Raw genomic sequence first — 21,772 nt, 5'->3', positions numbered from 1 at the left:
TTTGATCTCTTGATTTCACTCAACAGCCTTTAATAGCTGTGCTTTCCGCTTGTCCCATTAGTGCACATTTACCAGCCTGAATACTTCTGTAAATACAACAGGAATTTCCCAAAGAAGTCCAAACGCAACGGCCAACAATTAATCATCAGCGATGCGACTGTGTACATGGTGATTTTTGCTTAGAAGGACGGAGAGCTGGAGGCTGGAACAAGCTTTGTCGTCTTGGCACGGAGGAGGGCGCTCCAGAAGGAGGCACAGTGTGGTGAGAAAAGTGACGTTATTATCACGTCGTGTGGGATAGTGTCAGTGGAACCTTATCACACACTTGTTTATGAGCGCACACATGTGCGTGCACACGTACACACAGCGACTGTAACAGCATCGAGTATACCTCAGTCCTGCATGATGATGAGTGAAAATGTAAAAAACCGAGGTGGCGATGAGAGATGGAGCTGAGGAGGAGGAGGTAGAGTGTGTGCGGTTCCCTTGTGGTGTATTTCCAGGGATGGAGTCATTTTCCATTTATAGCCTGGCCGGCTGCTATCTGTTTAGTTCCACTGATACGTGGAGATATTGCTCATTATCCCGTGTTCTCACTGGTGAAGCTGGTAGTGTTGCTGATGTCCCCGTCAGTGACGTCTGTGGGCACTGTGTTTGTTCCAGTTCAGAGATTTTTGTCTCAAAGTGAGTGCACAGTGGATTGATGAGCCATTTGGAAGCTTGTGTCCACTCTTTGTGCACTTTTTCCCCCTTCCATCTCCTTCTGTCGACCCACGGTTTCCTGGCCAAGATCCAGCACCAAGGCACTGGATCTCGCTGGGTGGGTGCAGGAGGGGGTTGAAACTGGACTCAATTTTTCAAGCATGGGAGTTGTTACAGGGGTTGAGGAGGTTGATGGTGGTGGCGGTGGGGGTTTTGTGTAAGCAGAATGAAAACACAGCTTTGGACCCTGTAGCTGCTGCTGAGGCCTCCCCCTCAGGGCCTGGAGGTGAATAGGAGAGTTTATTGATGAGAGCTTCCCCGGCTGTAGCAGGCAAGAGTGATGGCGTCTGGTTTCAGCTACTGTAAAGAATGGAGGAGGGAAAAAATTGATTGAGCTGAGGGAAGTGGTGCAGATATAGGCAGAATTGAGGGAGCTAAATGTAAGGAAAAAGTGGTGCATGACCCTTTGGTTTCTGGTTGAGGTAAATCCGACTTTTGTATTACAGCAAGACTGAAATGGACTCGAGGTGAGGGCTCAGTGAAGAGCTACAATCCATGCTCACAGCTTTGAGCCATCGACCAGCACCAGTTATGCTCTTGTCCTGATAACATCTCCCCCTGGCATTGCAAATAAATTAACACTCTGAGAAGCTATCACATTCCGCTAGGCGCGATTGTGTTAAATAGGGCGCAGTTGCTTACTGCAGACCTCAGTATCGTTTGTATCATTTATTTAAATATAGCAAATGTTGTAACTCTGAAAGAGAGACTCCTAAAATAAATATGCAACAAACTTTTTCCGTGCTTTGAAGTCACATGATTGGCACAGTAAGCTCTTAAGTAAATCCCGTCAGTGGCTTTTCGATGCCAATAGCGGCTGTTAAATCTTTAGAGTTTAAGATTCTTTTAGATGTTTAACTCAGCGGTCCCCAACCTTTTTTGCGCCATGGACCGGTTTATGCCCGACAATATTTTCACGGACCGGCCTTTAAGGTGTCGCGGAAAAATACAACAAAATAAAACTAGTACCGGCACCGAAAAAAGAAGATTTATTCATAAAGCACGTGAAAAGACCAAGGAAAACAGAGTTAACGATAAAAACGATAACAAAATAACGCTGAAAACTGATAAAAACCCTGAAAACCATACATTTCACACCTGAGCCTCAACTCTTGCGGCCCGGTACCAAACGACTCACGTACCGGTCCGAGGCCCGGGGGTTGGGGACCGCTGGTTTAACTGATCTTTCATGCCATCGTTCCTACTGCAGAGATCTGTACTCGGTCTGACCCTGAATGCCGCAGATGTAAACTCTGTGAGGAGGATTGTTAATGTGGACAGGGAGTTGTCCTGATGTATGACTTTTCTCTGCTGTTGGAGTAGCTCACAGCTACCATATGGAGAACATCTCAGCAGAGTTCACATCCATCAAGTTTACTGTGGCTCAGTCTCAGAGTGAGATTTTCCATGTCTCTCTCTCTCTTTTTTTTCGGCTCTTTATTCAAACATGAGTACACAGAGCGGCTCTAAGTGGTGATGGGAATTGTTGCTGAGTTACTGTTGTAGAGCTGAACCCCTGAAGATGTCGGTTGAAGTCATAGCAACACCTGTAGCTTCACATGCACTGATGTTATTGGGTGATTTTTCTAGCAGCGGCGGGTGCTCTCCCTGCATCTCAGGGGATCCACTTAGTTACTCTAATGCATCGGTCTCCCAATTTACAGCTCTCTGTATAAGCACACGCTCCAGTCTTTCCATGGTATCAGCTCGCTGCAACAAGTCTGTCTCTGAAGAAATGTGCTCCCTCCTTGGATTTGGCTCTGAGGGAGAAAGTGCCGCCTCACTGCCAAATCCAACAAAGTCATTTCCTGTTGTTTCCTGTAGGGAGGAGAATGACGAGGGCTAAATTTAGACGGAGGCCTTCTAGAGCCATGAGAAGCTCAGAGAGGGGTCTCTGCAAGTGGAAAATCATTTATGTCACTGAACCTGCAGTGTGCATAAATAAATAAATAAATAATTAGCGTGAAAATGTTCTAATTAGGTGCAGTAACTTTCCAACAGTGCCAGTTGAGTTTTCACTTTGCTCTGATGTGTCCTGAGGATCCAGCATTTCCACACTTCTCCACAGACTGTCAATTTAACTTGATGTGTGCTGCACTCTGTCGCACGTATCGAGCGCCCAGGTATCAAGTCGTCAAGACTACTTTATGCAAACCAGAAACATCCAGCCTCTAAACCAGGGCTGTCAAACATAAAGCTTGGGGTCCAGAATCAGCCCAGCCCAAGACTCCAATCTGGCCCACAAGATGGCACAGATACAGACTTCCCCCATGACCAGTCATACTACACCAAAGTAAATAAGTAATAGATTACAATACATAACTGCTTACAATTGAAGCCTCGGGCCCACTATGGTCAGTGATTTTTGTCATCAAACAGGGAGAGTGATGAGTGATGAGAGTGTGGATGTCTTTGTGCCTGCCAGTTTTTTGTGAGTCCGTGTAGTCATTATAAGGGGACCAGTGTGCACTGAATTCAAAGAGCTGTTTTGTGTGAAGACATTTTTCACTACCCACATCTTTGCAATTCTTCATTAAAACAACACAAGAGACACAGCAGCTCCTCTTCTTCCTTGTTGTCATTTTGAGTAGGTTCGTAGCGCCTGTGCTTTTTATAATGCTAGTGACTGCACATGTGAAAACAAATCCTTTGTGCAGAATTTACATGGACTTGTAATGACTATAATAGGATCACCCGATGTCTCTCTGAGTGACCTCATCTGCAACTACGTATATACTACTACTAATTTACACTACATAACTGTTGAGCTGTCAGGCTGAATCATTCTTTGTATTTGAACTACTGGTAGAGTCACCCTTTTCTCCTCCATCATTCTAGAAAAGGGAATTCAACCTTCAAGGGAGGGTTATGTTGTGCTTTTTTGCACTTGGGCAACACAAAATGCATCACTGAGGGTGGAAAGCATTACCTCAGTGCCTTAACTCAGTCCAGATAGGATTGGGTTATGGATTATTGTTTGGGTTATTGTTTGAAATCTAGGAGCAGACACAAGAAGTTCATTGCTCGCTGAAAGTGAGGAGATGCATTGTGACCGTTGCCAAAAAGGCCACTGTTGACACTCAAGTCATGTGATTAACTGATGCAAGTCCTAGTTTTGCTCACAGATTTTGTTTTCAACAAACATGAAATCAAGAAAATTCTGATTTTTATTTATTATTTGAATTTGTTTGTGTTGTGAACTTCTCATTATCTCATCCCATTGTGATACATCCATAATTCACAGGGATCACTACTCCTCCTTCAGCATTGGTCAGTGAGTTTTTGGTGCTTTTTTGCCCTTGCCAGATAGTACAGTGAAGATGAAAAGAGAAGATGCACAGTGGGGGGCCTTGGGTCAAAATCAAACTCGGGTCACTGCGGCGTGTGGTCGCCTCCTAAACCCATGAGCTAAACTAGCAACCTATTGTGTCTTCACCCAAACTGTGCTCAACCTCAGCATCACATTTGTCATTTTATGTGCAATGACCTGTGATGGATCGTGAGCCACTGGTGCATTTGCTCTTTAGTTAATCTCAAACCAATATGACTCTAAGAGGGCTTAAAGCCAACAAGATTAAAAGTAGTGAAATGTTTCTGTAGGTGAACCTGTGTAAGGTTCACTAACGGTTGCCTTTGTCTACGGATCAACAAGGGTCTCTTACCCAACCTCCTTTTGCGTAACATGAGAATGACTGCTGTCTTGAGGTATTCACATCCCCTGCTGCTTGGGCCTCTTCTTGCTTGTATTTGGAACAACACATACCCCACAGTGGAGGCAGTGAAGTGGCAGGGGCTGGCGTTTGCCCTTGGATGGCTTTTTTGGTCAGAAACACCAGCTCAGTTTGGGTCTAACTCTATCTGATGGCCTTGTATATTTAAAGTTTAACAAAACTACATGTTAAAAATTCTTAAGGTCAGCAGGTAATCGTTACCAAAGGCTGCAGTCACCCAAACACATGCTCTCTCTATCTGTCTTTCAGAATCTGACGGGCAGTCGTCCCCCGCCCAGGTACACCTACGACCCCTCCATCTTCGCCTTCCGCTCCCTGAGCACAGTCCCCCCCTGCAGCCCTCTGAGTCCGTCCGAGGATCCTCCCTGCTCATAAGGAAACATCCTCACACCAGATAATCCTCCCCACTCCTCTCTTCATTCCCAGACGGCTGCTTTTTTTTGTGGTGTCTGCCCTTCTTAGACCAACGAGCAGCTGGTATGAAAGCGTTTGTTTGAAGGTCGAATTCTTGCACACTCAGGTAATCCCACCCTGTCACTTTGAGCGTCGCTCTCTGCCTGAAATCAACAGCGGGCCCAGCACAACCCATCTGAGGATGCTTCAGGTTTTAGAAATCCTGTGATTGGAGGAAGAACGCTCCGGAAACGGACACGGCCCACCTGAACTTAAGTTTTCAGCACAATATTCAAGGGAAATAATGCATGTAAGACAATCAAATGCTTCCAGGGTTTCTTCCTTTGATGTGATAGCTTCATAAAAACAGCGAGGTGAGTCCTCTGACATCAGTGGTCACATTTGTCTGTTTGAAATTAAGTTAATAAAAAAAAAGCTTCTCTGGATGTATTATTGAATATGCAGGTCATGTAAGGCTGAGCTATAACAAACATGTATGGCTGTAGTTGAACATAGTCGACCTTTGACCTTTTGATGATGTACATTTCTTAATGAATTTGTCACTTGTAGTCCAGGTCAAAGTTCAGTACTTGTATCCTCTTTCCTTGCATGAATTTCACTGCTTTGCAGAAAGAGGTATGTGGATGAGAATAGTTTGCTGCACATTCGGCAAGTGTACACGGTGCTGTGTTCTGCATAGCCTACTTGTAGTGTGCCATTTCTTTTCTCCAATATTGTACCTCATTACTGTCTAGGTAGAAGAGGACCACTGGTGTAATTAAGATGTCCCAGTGTTTCTGCAGATCTCTTAATGCCTTGAAATGACATTCCTGTTGTGTTGAATGAAACTTGGGGTCGATCTCGGCCCCGAGAACTGAGCTGATGAACTTATTAAATGCGAAATGTCACCACTGTAACTAGGATTTTGCTGAAGTGAATGTAACATTGTGACATGTTTTCGTCCCTTGTTGCACAAAAATTAGTCAATAAATGCCCTGTGGCCTCTTGTTTAGGAGGTGATTTTTTTTTTATGTGATATTATGAGTATTTAAGGTTGGATCGAAAATTCTAGCTCACCTTCATGGGATTCTCTGGACTGTTTATCCTTGTGTGAAGGATCCTTGCTGGTGATGAGGTCTGGGTCTCTGGCAGCTACAGGGCACTTTTCATTTGAAGGTCCACTGTCTCCATGCCTGAAGTCAGCACATCAGGTGAGAAGTATGACCAGGAGCGTGCTCAGTTAATACTCTGAAGCAGCAGCCCCCTTCATAGTTTAACAATGTCATGTTATCATTTGTATTTGGGGACCATCGAGAGAGTTTATGGTGTCGTAAATCCTTAAGTGGACAACTGATGCTGATTGTGGTGCTTTATAGCCTAAAATTTGTGTTTTATATATTGAGATTAAATTTTAGATTCAAAATGGCCTTGGTTTATGACTAAAATATCTTGTTTTCTTTATTTCCCTTAAAGTCATTTTCTGCAATAATTGATTATGAAACTTTTTGTAACCAATAGCTTCTTTTGGCTGTTTCCTTGTTCCAGAGGCACTGCCACAGCAGATGGATCTGGATTTCTGATTTGTGACGCAAAGTTTTAGCCCCCAAAAAAGAAAAATCCCTGCAGCACTCTGCAAAGGTAGATCTGTAGAGAGTGGCGGCGACTCCCATTAATCACGTTGTACAGAAATTGGCTGCAGTTTAGCCTGAGGCACAACAGGGGGCGCTTGCAAAGCAGTTTTTTTTTTAATGGATAGGCATGCACACAGCTATAAACGGCTTAAAGAAATATTTACATTTACGTCAATTTAACTAAACCCACATACAGCCTTTAATTTTTCTTACAGTGAAGCCAATAAACAATTAGTTAGCTAATGTTGATGCCATTTGTCAGCTGTAGTTTAACAAAACAAAGCCTTCCTTTAGTGGTAGTAAATTCAACCACCACAGTAGCTGCTTCTTATACACAAACGGAAGTTTGTTTTGAAGGTCATCACTACAAGGCTGCTGCTACAATTTCTCAGCTGCTCCAGATCAAATGCATGAAATTAAAATGTGCCTAATACTTAAATGAAGCCAACAGGCGGACACTCACTGCTCACTGGCTACACTTTCTAGTTCTGTCAATAAAAAGTTCTAAATGGAACCTATGACAAAACAACAAAGCTCACAAGTGAATTGCATACCAGCTCTCCTCTGTGCAACACCTGGAAAATGGGAGGGAAAAAACCCCAGTAAAATATTTTCTGCTGATGGAAGACTCTTGGTTTAGGTGAAATGTAAAGAGGTAGAGACAAATCCCCACCTTACCTAAAATTACACCCAGGACAAATTGCTCAGCCACATTATTATTATTATTATTATTATAATTTTTTTCAGTTTGATTTCTGCAAAAGTTAAAAATTTATTTAAATATTTATCTTCTACCACTTTATGTTCACTGCCTCCTGGCCAGCTGTCAACCCCAAACTTCAGTTTACCTCTAAGGAAGGAAGTGCCAACTGGTTCTGAAGGCTGATCTGACAGGTGCTCTCTGGCAGCAAAAACAAAATCCAGGAAGTTGTTGCTTATATAAAACCACCACCGAACAAAACATTAGGCACTGTATTCAGCAGAAATCCTTGTTGATGATTCTAGGGCTTTTCTCAAATGATGGTTTTAGATTGCTAGAATTTGACAGGACAAAAGAAAATCCAAAAATTTATTAATCTGCTACTTTTTCCTGTTCTTTTGCCTGTGTTCAAGCTTATGTTTCATCATGCTGTCTGTGCCTGAGAAGGGTCTCCCTGTGTTTCAGGAATCCATCGGCTGATTAGTAGGTCACTGCAAAGACCTACAGCCAAGACCAGAAGCCTCTTTGTACTCAATCGCAGCCAGAGAAACGCTCTTTGTGTGTGTGAGAGGGAGCTTGAAAGGGAGAAAAAGAAAGTCTGACGTCAAAACCGGCTTCGGTGAGAAGTGGAGCCCCAGAGAGGGAAAGTTTCAGATAATCCTAAAGCAATAAACAAACAGAGTAGCTCTGAGGTTATGTACAGACAATTTTATTATACATTTATGTAACAAAATACAGTTTATTAACTTGTGTTTGGAGCAAAGACAACAGGAAAGAGGGTGGAAAATCTGGCAGGAAACCAAGAGAACAGCAATGAGTGGGATTTTGCAAAGCGAGGAATCCTGCTCCGGGCAAACACACACCAACCGCTAACTCGCTCATAAAGGCAATCTTGTTTAAAAAAAAAAAAGAACTTTGAGAAGGTTGGGCTCTGTGTGTGTGTCTGAATGGATACAGACACACACACACTCCACTTAGCTTGAGTCATTATCAGCTTGCGTTTCATCCAGTAAGCCATCCAAGTGTCCAGATGGTCAGAAAAGCTGCTCCAATGCTCTCCCTCTTTCTCCCTCCCTGCTACACACACTCCTTTGGAGGAGGAAAAAAAAGGTTATGCCAGCAAGCGACTGAAGCCAAACAGGGGAGGGATACAGATTGGATGTCAGGTGGATTTAACTGCAAGAGGAGCAGCCAAAGACTAGAAAGCTGAATTTGGATCAGTTGCTGCTCTTGCTCTGTCTCCTCATATTTTCTGCTCAGATGTTATAGAATTCAATTGAAATTTCCCACCTTTCCTTTTAATTTTTTTTCTTTAAAAAGTAAAAAATTCAAGTGCTACCCAACTCCATTATTATGAGTGGGGAAGAGTGCCAGCACACTGGCTGCCCAGTGTGCTGGCACTCTGCTTGTTTAATGTGAACCCAAATGGTGTGCTGTTTCGAATAATCTCCTAGAGAGAGAAGTAAAAACGTGCAGCATTACTGTCTCAGCCCGTCCTGCTCTGTTACAGGCTTCTGTGTTGTTAAACAGTGGTTGGGCTGGGCTGGAGGGGGTTAATGGTCATGGCTAAGGAGACTGGAGGCTTTGTACTGCAGGTATTATCTCGCGTAGAAACAGAAGAGCTCTGTTACGTTTCCCCCTCAGTAGCCATACTTGTCATTTAGGTGTGTGCGTCCATCTCCAGTCTGACCTACAAGTGAAGAAAAGACACGAGTAAACACAAAAGGTGCATCCTCCTCCTCACGCATAGAAACTAAAAAGCAAATTCTTGTCAAACTGGGCAACAGGAGTATCACATGCGTTTGCATACCTCATCATTAACCTAATCGGAGCAGTGCAGTTAAATCTGACCTAAAATAAAAGCTCAATCTGGAAGTTTATGCAATTCAAGCTTATCTTATCCCTTAATTGTGACTTTGATCTGCATTCCTCAGCAAACAATGAAAATGTTGCAGCTATTTCAGCTGTGCAAATGTACCATGAAAGCCTGTTTGATTCCTTTGGTCAGGAAAATATTTGGGCCTTTCTTCATTCAAGCAGAGGAAATATGCAACCCCGCCGGTGTCAGCGAGTCAAAAGAACTGCTGTAATTCTATCTCTTAAAACAACAGCAGGGTTAACCTAACCGCTACTGTTCCTGCTGCTTAACAAGATTGAGTGTGATGCAGGGAAGTGATCAGCTGAACGTCAGTCACACAGCTCGGGAGGTTTACCTGCAGGAGGCACCCACACAGAATAATCGGGGTCGTCTTGTGGATACTGTGCTGACAGCTGCACAGGAGGCTGTGGAGACACATGACGAGGAAATTCGCTTTATGCATTCATGTGGCAATAAACTGTACAGGTATACATTTACTGCTGTGAGTATGGGCCTACCCTGCCGGGGCCCATCACTCTCTTTTTCTTCTTGGGGCTGGGGTCTGTCGCTGGCTCGCTGGCACCTTTGGATTTGGACTCTGGGGATATGCAGGTAATGTAAATTAGTGGTGGAGCACCAAGTACTTGATGCATGCTCATCATCCAGGTAAGTAAATCCCAAAAGGTTGATTCTGTTCATCTGGACGTAGCGTTCTCAGTTGGAGAATCGTTTCGTCACTCATCCAAGTGACTTCTTCAGTCTCAGCTGACTGCAGGTTTCCCCAATCTTATAAACAGTACATTAGATCAATGACTGAAAGTGGGCTAGTTTCAGTCATTCTGCAAATGTACTGTTCACTGCATTCCTCCACCTCGACTCTTGCAAAGGTCACTCAAAGTCTTAGCAATAAAGTTCAAATTCAGAAAAAGGACATTTATGTGTTATAAAGGTTGTGGTAATCTTTTTTTGTTTTTTACTGAATGCCAGTGGGGAAAGAAGATTTAACACTACATCTAAGAGAGAGTACAGAGAAATATTTTACAGCAATAAAACACGACACCTGGACTCAAAAGGGCCACCGGCTTGTTGCTGCTATGCTCGGGAACCTGCTCCGCTGCTTCAGACTCCCCGCTCCTCCTCTGCTGTTTGTGGCTTTGATCTGACGTGAAGGCATGAAAACAGAAATAAAGTGTGTAATAATGAGGACACGCACGATTCAGCACATCCTGTTAAGACTTTAAATACGAGCCACAGGCACAGATATTACTTGACTTTGTACCTAAAGTGCAAAAAATAGAACATGAAAGAAGGAGATCTAAGCATTTCACTGCGACATATTTAATCTGTTTATATGTACGAGGAGGCGTTACAGTATGACAGCAGCATGCATTGCAGATTTACTGCCATCCAGTGGCTTAAAGAAAAATTTAAATTAAATGCATGAACATAATAAAAAAAAAAAAATAAAAAAAAAAAGGCATTCTGCATGTTTTTGTGCTTTTACCTTTCAGGTGTTCTGAGACTTTGAGTTGATCTCTTTTATTCTCAGAGGGAGATGATTCTTTAGACGTCGATACACCGGACTCAGCAATACGTTTACCAGGTAGTTCATCATTATCCTCACTTTTGTCTGCCACTGCCTCCCCTTCTTCTTGTGCTTTTTCTTCTTCTTCTTCCTCCTCCTCTTCTTCCCCATCAGGTGGAAGTTCTTTCATGTTGAAGAGCTCAGCAGGCAGGTTAGGCCGCTTAGGAGGCAACTTCTGCAAGAGAAAAGACAATGCAGTTAGTGCTGGGTGCTATGACCTAAAATTAGCGTCACAGTATTTTATTAAGTACAAAAAATTTAAATAAAACAAACCACACAAACAAACAACTGAGCTCTGTTAGTAGGAAGATAAAGGCCACAACTTAAGGGAGGGTGACATACAATACAAGGAAAAGCAATTATCATAATAAAGCAGGAAATGGAAACAAGGAAAGCAGGCAGAGGTGCCGCCTCCTCTCCTTCATCCTCCATCCTACTGCCTGTGGCCTGGATGTCGCTCTCACAATGCCATGCTGAAGGATGTATCAGTTCCTAATGATGCACTAAAGTTTGTCATTTTCAATTTTGTAACAGTGTTTTTATCTTCAGATATAAAAGAGGTGTAACTAACAGCTGTACTGTAAAAGCCAAGGTGAGAGGAGGACTCTTAAAGCCACTGGTCCTTTTTATTCATGTTGTATCAGTTATTTAAGATAGTAAAGGACAAAGTCTGACAGTCTCTTCCTCACCACCTGTGCTTGGCTCTCATTCTCGTGGGGAGAATGTACAATTTGGGAAATAAGGAGAAGGGCAGTGACCAAAAAAAAACAATAACAAGAACCAAATAAGTGAAATCCCTTACAAGAACCCTGCACCATTGCAGTTACCTTTGCCTCCCATGGTTTGCTGTTGCTGCATGGGCAGAGTAACGCGAGCCTGGCCCACAGTAAAAGCCCAGTACAGGCACAACAATGAGCTCCTTGCTTAGTGCTCTCTTTTCTTTATCCTTCATTTATTTTTACTACAGCGCAAGGCCTTTCCCAAGTCTGCTACGCCATCTGGCTAGCTATCAAGCTTTTTAGTAATTGTGCAGTTATTATGTTAGACACTTTTATTAACCCAGACTTCATATGTAGTCACCCTAAAAGGCTCAATTTATGCAGGAAACCCTTGACTTATATTAACTTATTTCTATCTGATCAGAACCTTGAGTACGAAGGATGCACAGTTAATGCAGGTCTTACATATAATACATTTAAAAGTCACAGTTGGTAGGGGAGTATTTGAAGAAATCATATCATGCATAAAGTTACAACTTAAAAGCACCAACTTCAGTGGAAATGCAAGCATGTCAAAAAGCACATACCCCAATAGTACCAGTTTTCAGTTTGAATTTGCTCCCTCCCTTCATGGCTCCAAACATCGGCAGGGTCTTTTTCGACTTCTGCTCTGAGCTGCTATCAAATCAAGACAGATCAAAATATCAACTTCAATCTGACACATTCATAGGATAACTTTTAGGTTAAAAACTGCTGCTTTGTCTGACCCGGGCAGCAAGGAGGGCATCTGCGCCGGCCTCGTGAGTTCAACCAGTTTGCGGAGCCTCTGAGCATCTTTCCGCAAGTCGGCCATGTGCACGTGAAGCTTCCTGCGCTCCACCGCGTCCATCGCTACCTCGCTTTTCACTGCGGTCATGAAGGCCTCCAGCGAGTCCTCAGTCGATGACGTCAAAGACTCTGATAGGAGTGAAAAGTTACAGACTGGACCTTTTAAAGTCTGTAGAAGTGTGAACAGGTGATCACAGCTCACCTCCTTTTCCAGCACTGAGCTTTTTCTGAGTCTCTGCCAACTCCTTCTCCACCTCTTCCAGTTTGGCCACCTACAGAAAAATAATCAACAGTTATGGACACGTGCAGAAAATCGCTTCTTTCTTTAGATGTGTTTTAATGGCTGATGATGCTTTAAATGCTCTTGATTTGTCTGTCAGGTATAAAATCTCCTTCTCAGTTTGCAGACAGACAAGTCCTGGACATACTACATGAGTAAACTTCTTTGAAGTTAGACAGGATGAACTGAGGGGCGGCACCATGGCCCAGCATATAAATATGGAGCTGGAAATTTACAGAATAGGTCCCCTTACAGACAGTGGAGCCCTTAAAACTTTCAGAAAACAGCCTGAAAGACAGTACCCAGTTGATGCTCTCACTGTTGTCTGTTGTTTTTACGCTCCTGTCATTTATAAAACTATGCAGATGTTTACCAGTGAGTCATAGGTCTCGGGCCGCTCCTCGAGCTTTCCCGCTTTCTTCATTCGTTCCTGCCTTTTCCTCTCCACTGTGCCGGTTCTATCCAGGAAGGTGTCATCATCGCTGTCATAGTAGTCATCGTCTTCCCAGTTCTTCTTCTTGCGCTTACGGGACACTGAAAATCAGATGCAGAAACTCTTAATGAATTTTCCAACACAACTTCCAGTCCTCTCAACACGGGACTGAGCACACAAACCTGCTTCCTGGCGCAGCAGCCCTCTGGCTTCCAGCATGCGACACGCCTCAAGACAGCACTGGATGGCAGCTTCTTTCTTCTTTCCTGTGTGGGTCACCTCTGCAACCAGCTGACGACCCATAGCGTCGTCCACCGGCAGCCTGTTTTTTAAAAAAAAAAAAAAAAATTAACAGTCAGCACATACAGCTCGATAAACACTTCACAGCCTGCCTGGAAAAAAAACAAAAGAATTTATTCCCCTTACTTTATTCTACAAAGCCAGGTGCCGTGGTTCTTGTCCTCATACTCAAACTCCAGCTCCTCCCCTACAGAAGACAAGCAAAGAAGTTCAGTGAAAAAAAAAAAAAAGCAGAATATGCTGTCTGTGAGTTCTAGTTAACTGCTAGTTAGTATATTCTTTAACCTCTACAACTGAGAGTATTTAACCATTCTTTAATCTCATGAGACAGTAAAGTTTCTTTTGGATTTTCAGCTGTTGGTCATAAAAAACAAAGAATTTGGACCCTTCATTTTGATGTATGGTTTTTAACTATCTTAGGCCAACTTGCCCAAAATAACCCTCGACCTTTTGGAGTAACTGATTTTTTTTCCAGCAAATACGTACAGACCTTAATTTCCTTGATTTTAATTTCAGTCTTTTAATGCCCTGCAATACTTCTTCTCACCTTCTCTGTCATAAAAGCCCTGCAAAGCCTTCTTGGGGTCCTTCAGGTAGGCTGCTTCCTGGTCTTCGTGGAATTCTGTTGAAAAGGGGTTTTCCTCGTTCTCGTCTTCCTCTGGAGCTGCTTCTTCGACTGCAGGGAGGATTTGTGCAGAGGTAATGTGAAAGGTAAGAGAAAGACCCAAAACACTGAAATCATGTATCAAACCAAATGACACGTAACACACTCCAGCTTCATCCAGCAACAGCAGTGACACACTCACCCATTCCCCACGAACAGCCAGAGTCTTCATTTGACACTCTGCCATCGTCCCTGTTTTCATCCTCCTCCTTTTCTTCTTTTTCCTCATCAGAACCATCTCCCATCATCCTCCTCTCCAGCTCTTCCTTCTGTTTGCGAGCTTTTTCCCTCAACTCTGTCACTGTCAGTTCAGACTCGTCTTCCTCATCAAACTCTGGACCCTGCAAAAAGAAAATGAAGCTCAACACTCAAATGTTACTCTTTTTAAAATATATCCCTTCACACCTGAAAATCTTACATGCATAAAACATTTTTCTGGTACATGAAGAAGAAATCAGTTACAGTACTGAATGTTTGTAATTTTGATTGATGGATGATTCTTTTTCTTTGCATAACACACAAGCTTCTCTCTCCCAGCTCTTCTAGAAACACAGCATGGCATTTCAAGCCAGTTAAAAGAAATGTTCTCTCTAGTCTGTCCTGAATCGCCTCCCAAATGGACATGCCCAGAAACACCTCAGCAAGCACACATACAGGAGCAGCTTTACACGTCTTTTGGCTCTTTTTGATGTTGAGCAGCACCAGTCTATTCTCTCATCCCATCTCTTGCCAGTGTAGAAAGACCCCAAGATAACTGAACTTATCATACCCAGCACAATCTGGATTTCACTGCTCGGTAAAGCCAGCAGACATCATTCACAAAAGGAAAGTTGTGATTCTAAGGCCACCAGCCACCCTCCACCTTCTGGCTGTATTTAAAAATTAAGTCCATAAGAGTTATGGAAAGAATCATTGATAAAGTGCAGCCCTGGGACTCTCATGAGTCTAACTTAGTGCAGTCAATGCTAACCAGGTGTACATGCAGTAGTACAGGGACTGAATAACTCATAATAAAGGGTCATGCTCCGAAAACATTGACCAAAGGACTGCCCTGAGGTATGAAGTTGAATGCCTTTTCCAAATTTATGCACCCAAAACATCCCTGATGTAAAAGGCTGGCTAAAAACTGCACTCACAATCTGGGAGTGCTTTATATGATGGATAATATATTTTTAATGATTAATTGGTTAACAGCTTAATATCTTTCTTGTATCATGTCAGATACACGCTGATGTAACCTTCTAAAAGTAAAGAATGATGCGGTAAAAGATGCTTGCGGTAACTGATGTGTGTGGTACCTGTAGAGTAACATATGGTGGTATGACAAGTAGTGTTTTCACACCACTTACTAAGTATTATTATATATTGTGGCAAATAGCAGCCACGTTATTCTGCCTTTTTTAAAGTAACTATCATACTGCTGGTACATATGAAGAATATTGCCTCTATATTAAAGTAGACCTCTTGTCTTTTTTGTATTTTCCGTCATATATATCCTGTTTCAGTTGTGGCTTATCATGTTAAATGTGGCCAAAGACTGAAATGCTAGTGTGTAGATAATTTGTGTAAGCTGAAAGCTCTAAACATGGCATTTCTTACAGTTTTCCCCAACACTTTAATCTGTATGATGCCATAGTTATACTTAGGCACACAGAAGCCGCACCCATCTGCTGCTCAAATGTTCTGCTTAAATGCCATAGCCAATCACAATACAATTTCCTTAATGAGTGAGAAGCTAAAACTGCATACTGCAAACAGAGGATGAACCAGGGAGCAGCACAAAGGCCCAGTATGGGAAAAATTTGGATTATTTTGAAGTGTGAACCACGCAAAGTTACACTAGAAGAGTCCAAGAGTAAAGCATAAAAAGTATCATTCAAAGCTGTTTAATAATGCACAGGCATGATTAACTGAATTCGTGTTTATTCTACAGAGAAACATTTTTGTGTAGCTGCAAGGAATCCATAAGAGAACTTGATCAGCCCAACCAGGCAAGATTAGCACTGTGTCAAACAGCTAAAATCAAGACATTTTAGAGACCCTCCCTGTCATCGTTTATCACCACAACAGACATTACCTGCAGGATAAAAAGCCTCGTGCTTCCTCCAAACTTCAACACGTGCCCCACGCGGACTCTGATGTAAGTTTTCGGTGGGATCTTGTTCTTGTTCACCACAGTGCCGTGCGTGCTGCTCAAGTCGTAGATGTAGAAGCCCTTCTCTTCTCCCATGCAGCCCGCGTCCTCCCCGGCCTCTCCACGGTATTGAATCACTGCGTGGTACCTGGAGATCGAGGGGTGCTCCAGGGAGAGATCGCACACAGGTAAACGTCCAACCACAAAGTAGCTCTTGTCCACTAATGGCACCTGATCCACTATGGTGCCATTTTTTAGGATTTCAAGAGCGTACGGGGTATCCGAAGCAGTGCCACCCCAGGGAGGCTCTGTGTAAGGGAGAGGGGGTAATTTGCCAACTTGGGGGGCTTTAATAGTGAGCGCTCGAGGTTTAGCTTCTGGTTTGGTTTTGTCCTTTTCGGACTTTTTGTCCTTTTCTTGGCCTTTTTCAGAGGTTTTGCTTTCGCCATCAGCTTTATTTTCTGTGATGGGTTTGGACGGAGCAGTGACGTTGGTGCGTTTTGCGGTGAAGCTAGGCGCCGCAAAAAGAGCCGGTTTCTTGAAAGGCTCCTCCGCTTCTGGTTGTTTAGTTTTACCCGAGTCTTTCTCTCCGGCTTCCTCTCCATTTTCTGGTGCCAAACGCTCATTAGAGTCCATTACAGAGTTCATTTCGTCGCCTGTGTCCATCACGTCTGCTGCTGGCGGGGAGGCAGCCATGTTTATTTGGTGCAGCTCTCAAACTTGGCCGGGTACTTTAACCTTTAAAAATTTACAACTACATCTGATAAATTATGTAAATCGAAGGAAAGCCGTCGGATATTATAAATTCTTAAACAGTCCCACATTACATGAATATATTTTTTAATTTGTACAATTCAAAACGAACTTTTTGTTGTGGAACTAAACATTCAACATAGCTATTTACCCGAGTTCTTTTCCTCCAAGGACGAAAACCCTTAGTTTCCCGTTAAGCTTTCTTCAACATTCAATCAACAGCAGACGTTTCCTCCATCCCAGGGTAACAGCAATGTGTGTTTTTTTTTTAAACCTCATTTACATTAATAAACATGCCCGTGATGCATTAAAATATGTAGCTCGGCGTTGAGTTAAAATAAACGAGTGCATCAGTAACTCAAACCGCAAAGGTCCTGGAACCCAGCTTTATACTCCAGCCAGACAACAGACATTTTGCGTTTTTCTGTCATTCGAAAAACATCAGGTTTTGTTAATCATAGACTTCAGACTTTAAAGGAACCAATGCAGTTTGATCTTCTTTTCGGGATATAAAAGCATAGCGAATAGACATGTATCCTGCCGCTCTTTCATCAGTTATTCAGTTTGGAGAGGCTGCTAGCCACGCTGTCTTGGTTTATCATAAATGTTGCCCTTAAAGTATGTCAAATGTACGAAAAGTGATCATGAGATAACAATGTAGTTGTAACAGATCTTTTAAATGTTGTGTTAGCGTTTTCAGCTTTTCACAAAACCAGTATTTCACAACTTGTTCGCCTGTGATCAACATTTGGCGTAATTTGCTCTAAAATTAACCGGAGTCGTATACATTTAACGACTCGGTTTTATTTAGAGACCTTTTTGTCAAGAGGCATTTAAGTACAACCCGAAAGCTGGACATTATTGAGGGTGATTGGCCTCGCAGAATATTTAAATTAATTGCAATACTGGTGGTGCAGAGTGGATCAGGATAACGTAAATTGAATTGTTCAAGTGGTTTTCTTGTAAATAACTAACTTTATTTTTATTTATTTACATTTTACAGTGGGGTTTAAATTACACATATGCTTGTAACATTGCAAGAAATAGCAGGAAGCTTCACAGACTTCTGTTAGGGTGAGAAATAAAACAGTTTTGGTCCCTCTCTAAAGAGGCTTTGAAGTCCCAGCAAACTAAATCACAAGAGTTTTAACAGAAAAAGATGACAATCATTTGTTTTGTACAGTAGGTTTTAATTTATGCGAGCCTAAAATACTTATAGGTTTACTGTTAATTATGTTAAGAGAGGCTCATTGCCTTAACTAAATACCTGACAAAAGGGTAGCTTTGATTCAGCAAAGCTCTGTGTGTTCCTTTGGCAGCTGCACACTTTGTTCAGTGAAATAATCACATTTTAATGCATGGTTTAAAGCCAAACCAGACAGTAATGCAGGAAAACAAAGAATAAAATTGCTTGAATTTAAAACAAAATCAGTTTCATACTGAACAAATTAATATGAACAATAGTTGCCTTGATGTTTTCAAAACTTATTCACATTTTCTATACCCCTTTCTGTTTTAGTCTCAACTGCAGTCTATATTCTCCTTGTGTGGTCATGATGCGTTACTGGGGTGAGATCCCGGGGCCTGCGGGGGCTCCTCCCAGTCGCAGTTCCTTTGACTTGCTCCAGCGTGAGTTTCGATCCGTGGAGATGCAGGACCCTCCCTTGCACCAGCCCTCTGCACAGCGGCCACGGCCCACCACAATGCTTGATATCCCCTCTGAGCCGTGCAGCCTCACCATCCACACAGTGCAGCTGTGCCAGCATGTTCGCCGTCTCCGAGGTCTTCTGGCAGCAGCCCAAGCCCAATCTCAGGGTCAGAGCTCAACATCCTCCGAGGGTGGCAGCAAGCTGGACGAGGCTGATACCAACCTGCCGTTATGCCCTCCCACCCCACCTGTTATGCCAGATGACCTGCTACCTGTGGATAGCAAAGCCCCCCGACAGCCCTTTCAGCTCCGCCACAGCGACCCTGAAAGTGACTTTTACAAGTAAGTTTCAGATTGCAGTCCTCTTTTCTAAATCATTACCTCTATATCTATAAAAATTTATTTCATGGGAAATCAATGACCACCTCCCATCATGATCAGCTGATGGGAGAAGGAAGTAATAGATTTAGACACTGAAGGACTCTAAATCCCAAATTTCTGTGTATTCCACATTTCTCATATAAATCTTAGTCAACAATGATTCTTTATCTCCTTCCTTCTTCTGTTTTTAGAGGTAAAGGCGAACAGGTCACAGAACTGAGTTGGCCCTCCTGTAGGCAGCTACTGTATCAGTCTGTAGCGACTGTCCTGGCCCATGCTGGCTTCGAATCTGCTCAGGAAAGCGTCCTGGAGACGCTCACGGATCTGGTCCACGAGCATTACCTGCGTCTAACCCGCCTGCTGCGGGTGGCAGTGGACAGGGAGGCTCGACTTGGAGCCAGTCCCTTCCCAGATGTGGTGGAGCAGGTGTTCCATGAGGTGGGAATTGGCAGCGTCCTGACCTTGCAGCGATTCTGGCAAGTGAGGATCAAGGACTATCACAGCTACATGCTGCAGGTAAGGCTGGAAAGAAACTAGAAATTAAAAATAAATACATGAGACAACATCAATTTGTCATCCTCCAAAGTCTTATACTAATCTGTTTCATATCTCTGGCTGTTTAACTGTATGTTTTTTCTACATTGAATTAGAGCTGAATGACTTCATAGAAAACCCTTAACAGTTACATCATCCAGACTCCTACTTTACCACAGAAATATCTTATTCCTACAGCTCAGTAAGGATCTATCAGAGGAATACGAGCGACTGGTAAATCCAGAGAAAGCTCTTGAGGACTCAAAGTCCCCGAAGATCAAGGTGGAGGCCATGAATGACATTCCCTTCCCTGTTAGTGAGGAGCCTGAGGCTGACTTGGCCTCCGGGGACCAGGCTTTGCCAATGGGGGTCCTTGGTGCCAATGCTGAGAGGCTGGCTTCAGGGCTGGATGGAGATCATTCTCCTCATACCTCAGGTAAGATCATCCTAATCAAATGTTTTCTACCACTCGGACTGATTAGTAGTTATTTCCAAGTTCAGTAGTTTGGTGTTTGAAATGCTTTGTGTCCACAACAGGTCATTACTGATCCCAGTGGTTGCATTACCCTCTTTCAATTACAACTGCAGTGTTGTCTGTAAGCTTTAACTCAGTTCTAAGATTTGACAATATTTGAGGGAGAACCCTAATGAGTCCCTATAAGAAGCACTCTGAGATAGTGGGGAGGAAGAACTCCCTTTTAACATTAGCAACTTTATAGTAGTTTGTAGCAATGTTATTTGTTTGGTAATGGGGATTCTTAATTAATCTTAATTGTCACTTCAAGCACAAAGAGAAGTTAATATATATTATAGAACTGCGACAGCATGGAATTAACCACATTCATATACTTTAACGAATGATTGTTGTGTTTAGTCGTAATTTTCATTTACTAAGGTTTTCAAAGCATCGACTGTAATTTTAAAAGTTATACATAACTGGTTTCTCTCATGCTTCTTCAGCTTTCTCTTGAAGACAAGGTTTCTCGCTACAGCAGGTTTATTTAAATAAATGTGACTAAATCCATTTGCCCATTTAGTGGTTAAAAAAAAAATTCCAATTCGCTCCTTAATTCGTTTTTGTTTCATGCATTTCCAAGGTGGAGGTGTGGCAAACAACTCCCCTCTGTGGCCTCAGGTAAAAGTGGAGCCACAGGACGGCGAGGAAGGCCAAGCTTCGGCTCACCATCATCATCACCACCACCACCACGGGGTCCTGGGCGGAGATGTGTTTGAGGACGGTGGGCCCATGTCCACCATGAGTGAGTCAGGAGGAGTAATGGGGCCCTCACCCGGAGGGGTGGGATCTGATGGAAGCTATGCTTCCCATTCGCCCGACTCCATGATGGTTGACGATTTTGACCAGAGACCCAAGAAACGGACAAAGAAGATGTGAGGCTGTTTTGGCAGAGAAATTGACTCTGAGCCAAAGTGCTGAAACACACCAGTGTTAATCTGACAAGAGCGCTGAACTCATGGTGGAAGGCGGGGCTTTTGTAGTTCTTTGTTTTTACTAAACATATTAATGGAGTTAATCACCAAAAGAATAAACATCTTCTGGGGAACCAGCTGCACTAATTCTGGTCATGGAGTGTTTTTCATAAACAAATCTATAAGGAGTTAGTCAACAGTTAGCTTAATGAACAGAGGAAAAGGAAAAACTATGAAGCTCTAATACAAATTGTTTAGTTGAACAACTAAATAATTCAGCTGCAGGGTTTGTTTTCCCGAGCCATTAAGACTCTTGCTCCCTACACACCAATTGTTACCATTTAAAATTCATTATCATTAAAAGATGCTCTAAAAAGAGAAAATCCTTGTTCTCGTGAGCATGTCTCTGCATGCGATTATGATGTGTTCTCAACTTTGCCTGCTTCGGTTCACTTTACGCCTGGCCCGACAGAGTGGAACGATCTGCACACACCTCACACACCTGTCAACCTGAAGCCGCTCCGCAGAATTAGCATCTGTTTCGGTAATGAGGCCAACCTGTGAATGCAACACCAGAGGCAATTATGGGTTGGTTGTGTGCATCGCGAAGGGCGACATCAATCCAGTCTTAATAGCAAATTAATTAGGCCAGGCATAATTTTGCATGTTCAATGAGCAGGCCTGTTTGAATACATGTGCTTTGCTTTTGTGTGGTCCTCTTTGGTTTTTACAATTAGCCAGGTAATTGTCTGTGCCTCAGGTAGGTCCTGATGGGGGTCATAACTATTGATATTCAATTAGCTGCATCTATTGATTGATGATTGATTTGTTTTCTGCAGTTGAATGTGTCTGACTGCACAAAACAGTCTTCCAACTTATGAGGGAGCTATTCGAATTTCGTTCCTCAAACACAGTTGCGCACTGTGCGTGCAAGCATTCTCCACAACCCCGCGCGTCCACACGTCGTCCGTCAAACTGTCGCTCTCCTGCAAAACTTTGGAACTTCATCA

General features: G+C 43.0%; 3 protein-coding genes across 6 annotated transcripts in view; 2 read left to right on the top strand and 1 right to left on the bottom strand.

Moving 5' to 3' along the window:
- LOC146551970 (uncharacterized) overlaps positions 1 to 5,898 on the top strand; it is a 31,731-nt gene extending 25,833 nt beyond the window's left edge. The window contains exon 5 of the mRNA XM_085256547.1: positions 4,743 to 5,898. Within this exon, the coding sequence (XP_085112673.1) occupies positions 4,743 to 4,868 (126 nt within the window). The 3' untranslated portion in view covers positions 4,869 to 5,898. The remainder of the gene's footprint in view (positions 1 to 4,742) is intronic.
- Positions 5,899 to 7,910: 2,012 nt separating this feature from the next.
- On the bottom strand, positions 7,911 to 16,937 carry slc4a1ap (solute carrier family 4 member 1 adaptor protein). 2 transcript variants are annotated; one of them, XM_085257163.1, is made up of 15 exons: positions 16,923 to 16,937; positions 15,962 to 16,756; positions 14,027 to 14,225; positions 13,768 to 13,896; positions 13,347 to 13,407; positions 13,103 to 13,242; positions 12,861 to 13,021; positions 12,410 to 12,479; positions 12,147 to 12,336; positions 11,967 to 12,057; positions 10,580 to 10,835; positions 10,136 to 10,234; positions 9,594 to 9,673; positions 9,431 to 9,500; positions 7,911 to 8,907 (listed from the first exon to the last, which is right to left on the bottom strand). In XM_085257163.1, exons 2-15 carry the CDS (start codon positions 16,712 to 16,714, stop codon positions 8,858 to 8,860), a joined length of 2,349 nt encoding a protein of 782 aa, XP_085113289.1. In that variant the 5' UTR covers positions 16,715 to 16,756; positions 16,923 to 16,937; the 3' UTR covers positions 7,911 to 8,857. The 2 variants fall into 2 exon arrangements, with proteins under 2 accessions (XP_085113289.1, XP_085113290.1); XM_085257164.1 differs by lacking the exon at positions 16,923 to 16,937 and having other exon boundaries at positions 11,967 to 12,054.
- On the top strand, positions 16,078 to 20,909 carry supt7l (SPT7 like, STAGA complex subunit gamma). 3 transcript variants are annotated; one of them, XM_085257167.1, is made up of 5 exons: positions 16,078 to 16,206; positions 18,291 to 18,761; positions 18,992 to 19,316; positions 19,533 to 19,770; positions 20,432 to 20,909. In XM_085257167.1, exons 2-5 carry the CDS (start codon positions 18,325 to 18,327, stop codon positions 20,725 to 20,727), a joined length of 1,296 nt encoding a protein of 431 aa, XP_085113293.1. In that variant the 5' UTR covers positions 16,078 to 16,206; positions 18,291 to 18,324; the 3' UTR covers positions 20,728 to 20,909. The 3 variants fall into 3 exon arrangements, with proteins under 3 accessions (XP_085113293.1, XP_085113292.1, XP_085113291.1); XM_085257166.1 differs by lacking the exon at positions 16,078 to 16,206 and adding an exon at positions 16,781 to 17,015; XM_085257165.1 differs by lacking the exon at positions 16,078 to 16,206 and adding an exon at positions 16,781 to 17,026.
- The last annotated feature ends 863 nt before the right edge of the window (positions 20,910 to 21,772 follow it).

This window comes from Mchenga conophoros, linkage group LG19 (genome assembly GCF_057382185.1).
Source record: "Mchenga conophoros isolate Kocher_MC1m ecotype Shallow Benthic linkage group LG19, M_conophoros_male_GT1.1, whole genome shotgun sequence".
Lineage (NCBI taxonomy): Eukaryota > Metazoa > Chordata > Actinopteri > Cichliformes > Cichlidae > Mchenga > Mchenga conophoros.
This window is presented reverse-complemented; position numbering and strand designations above follow the sequence as displayed.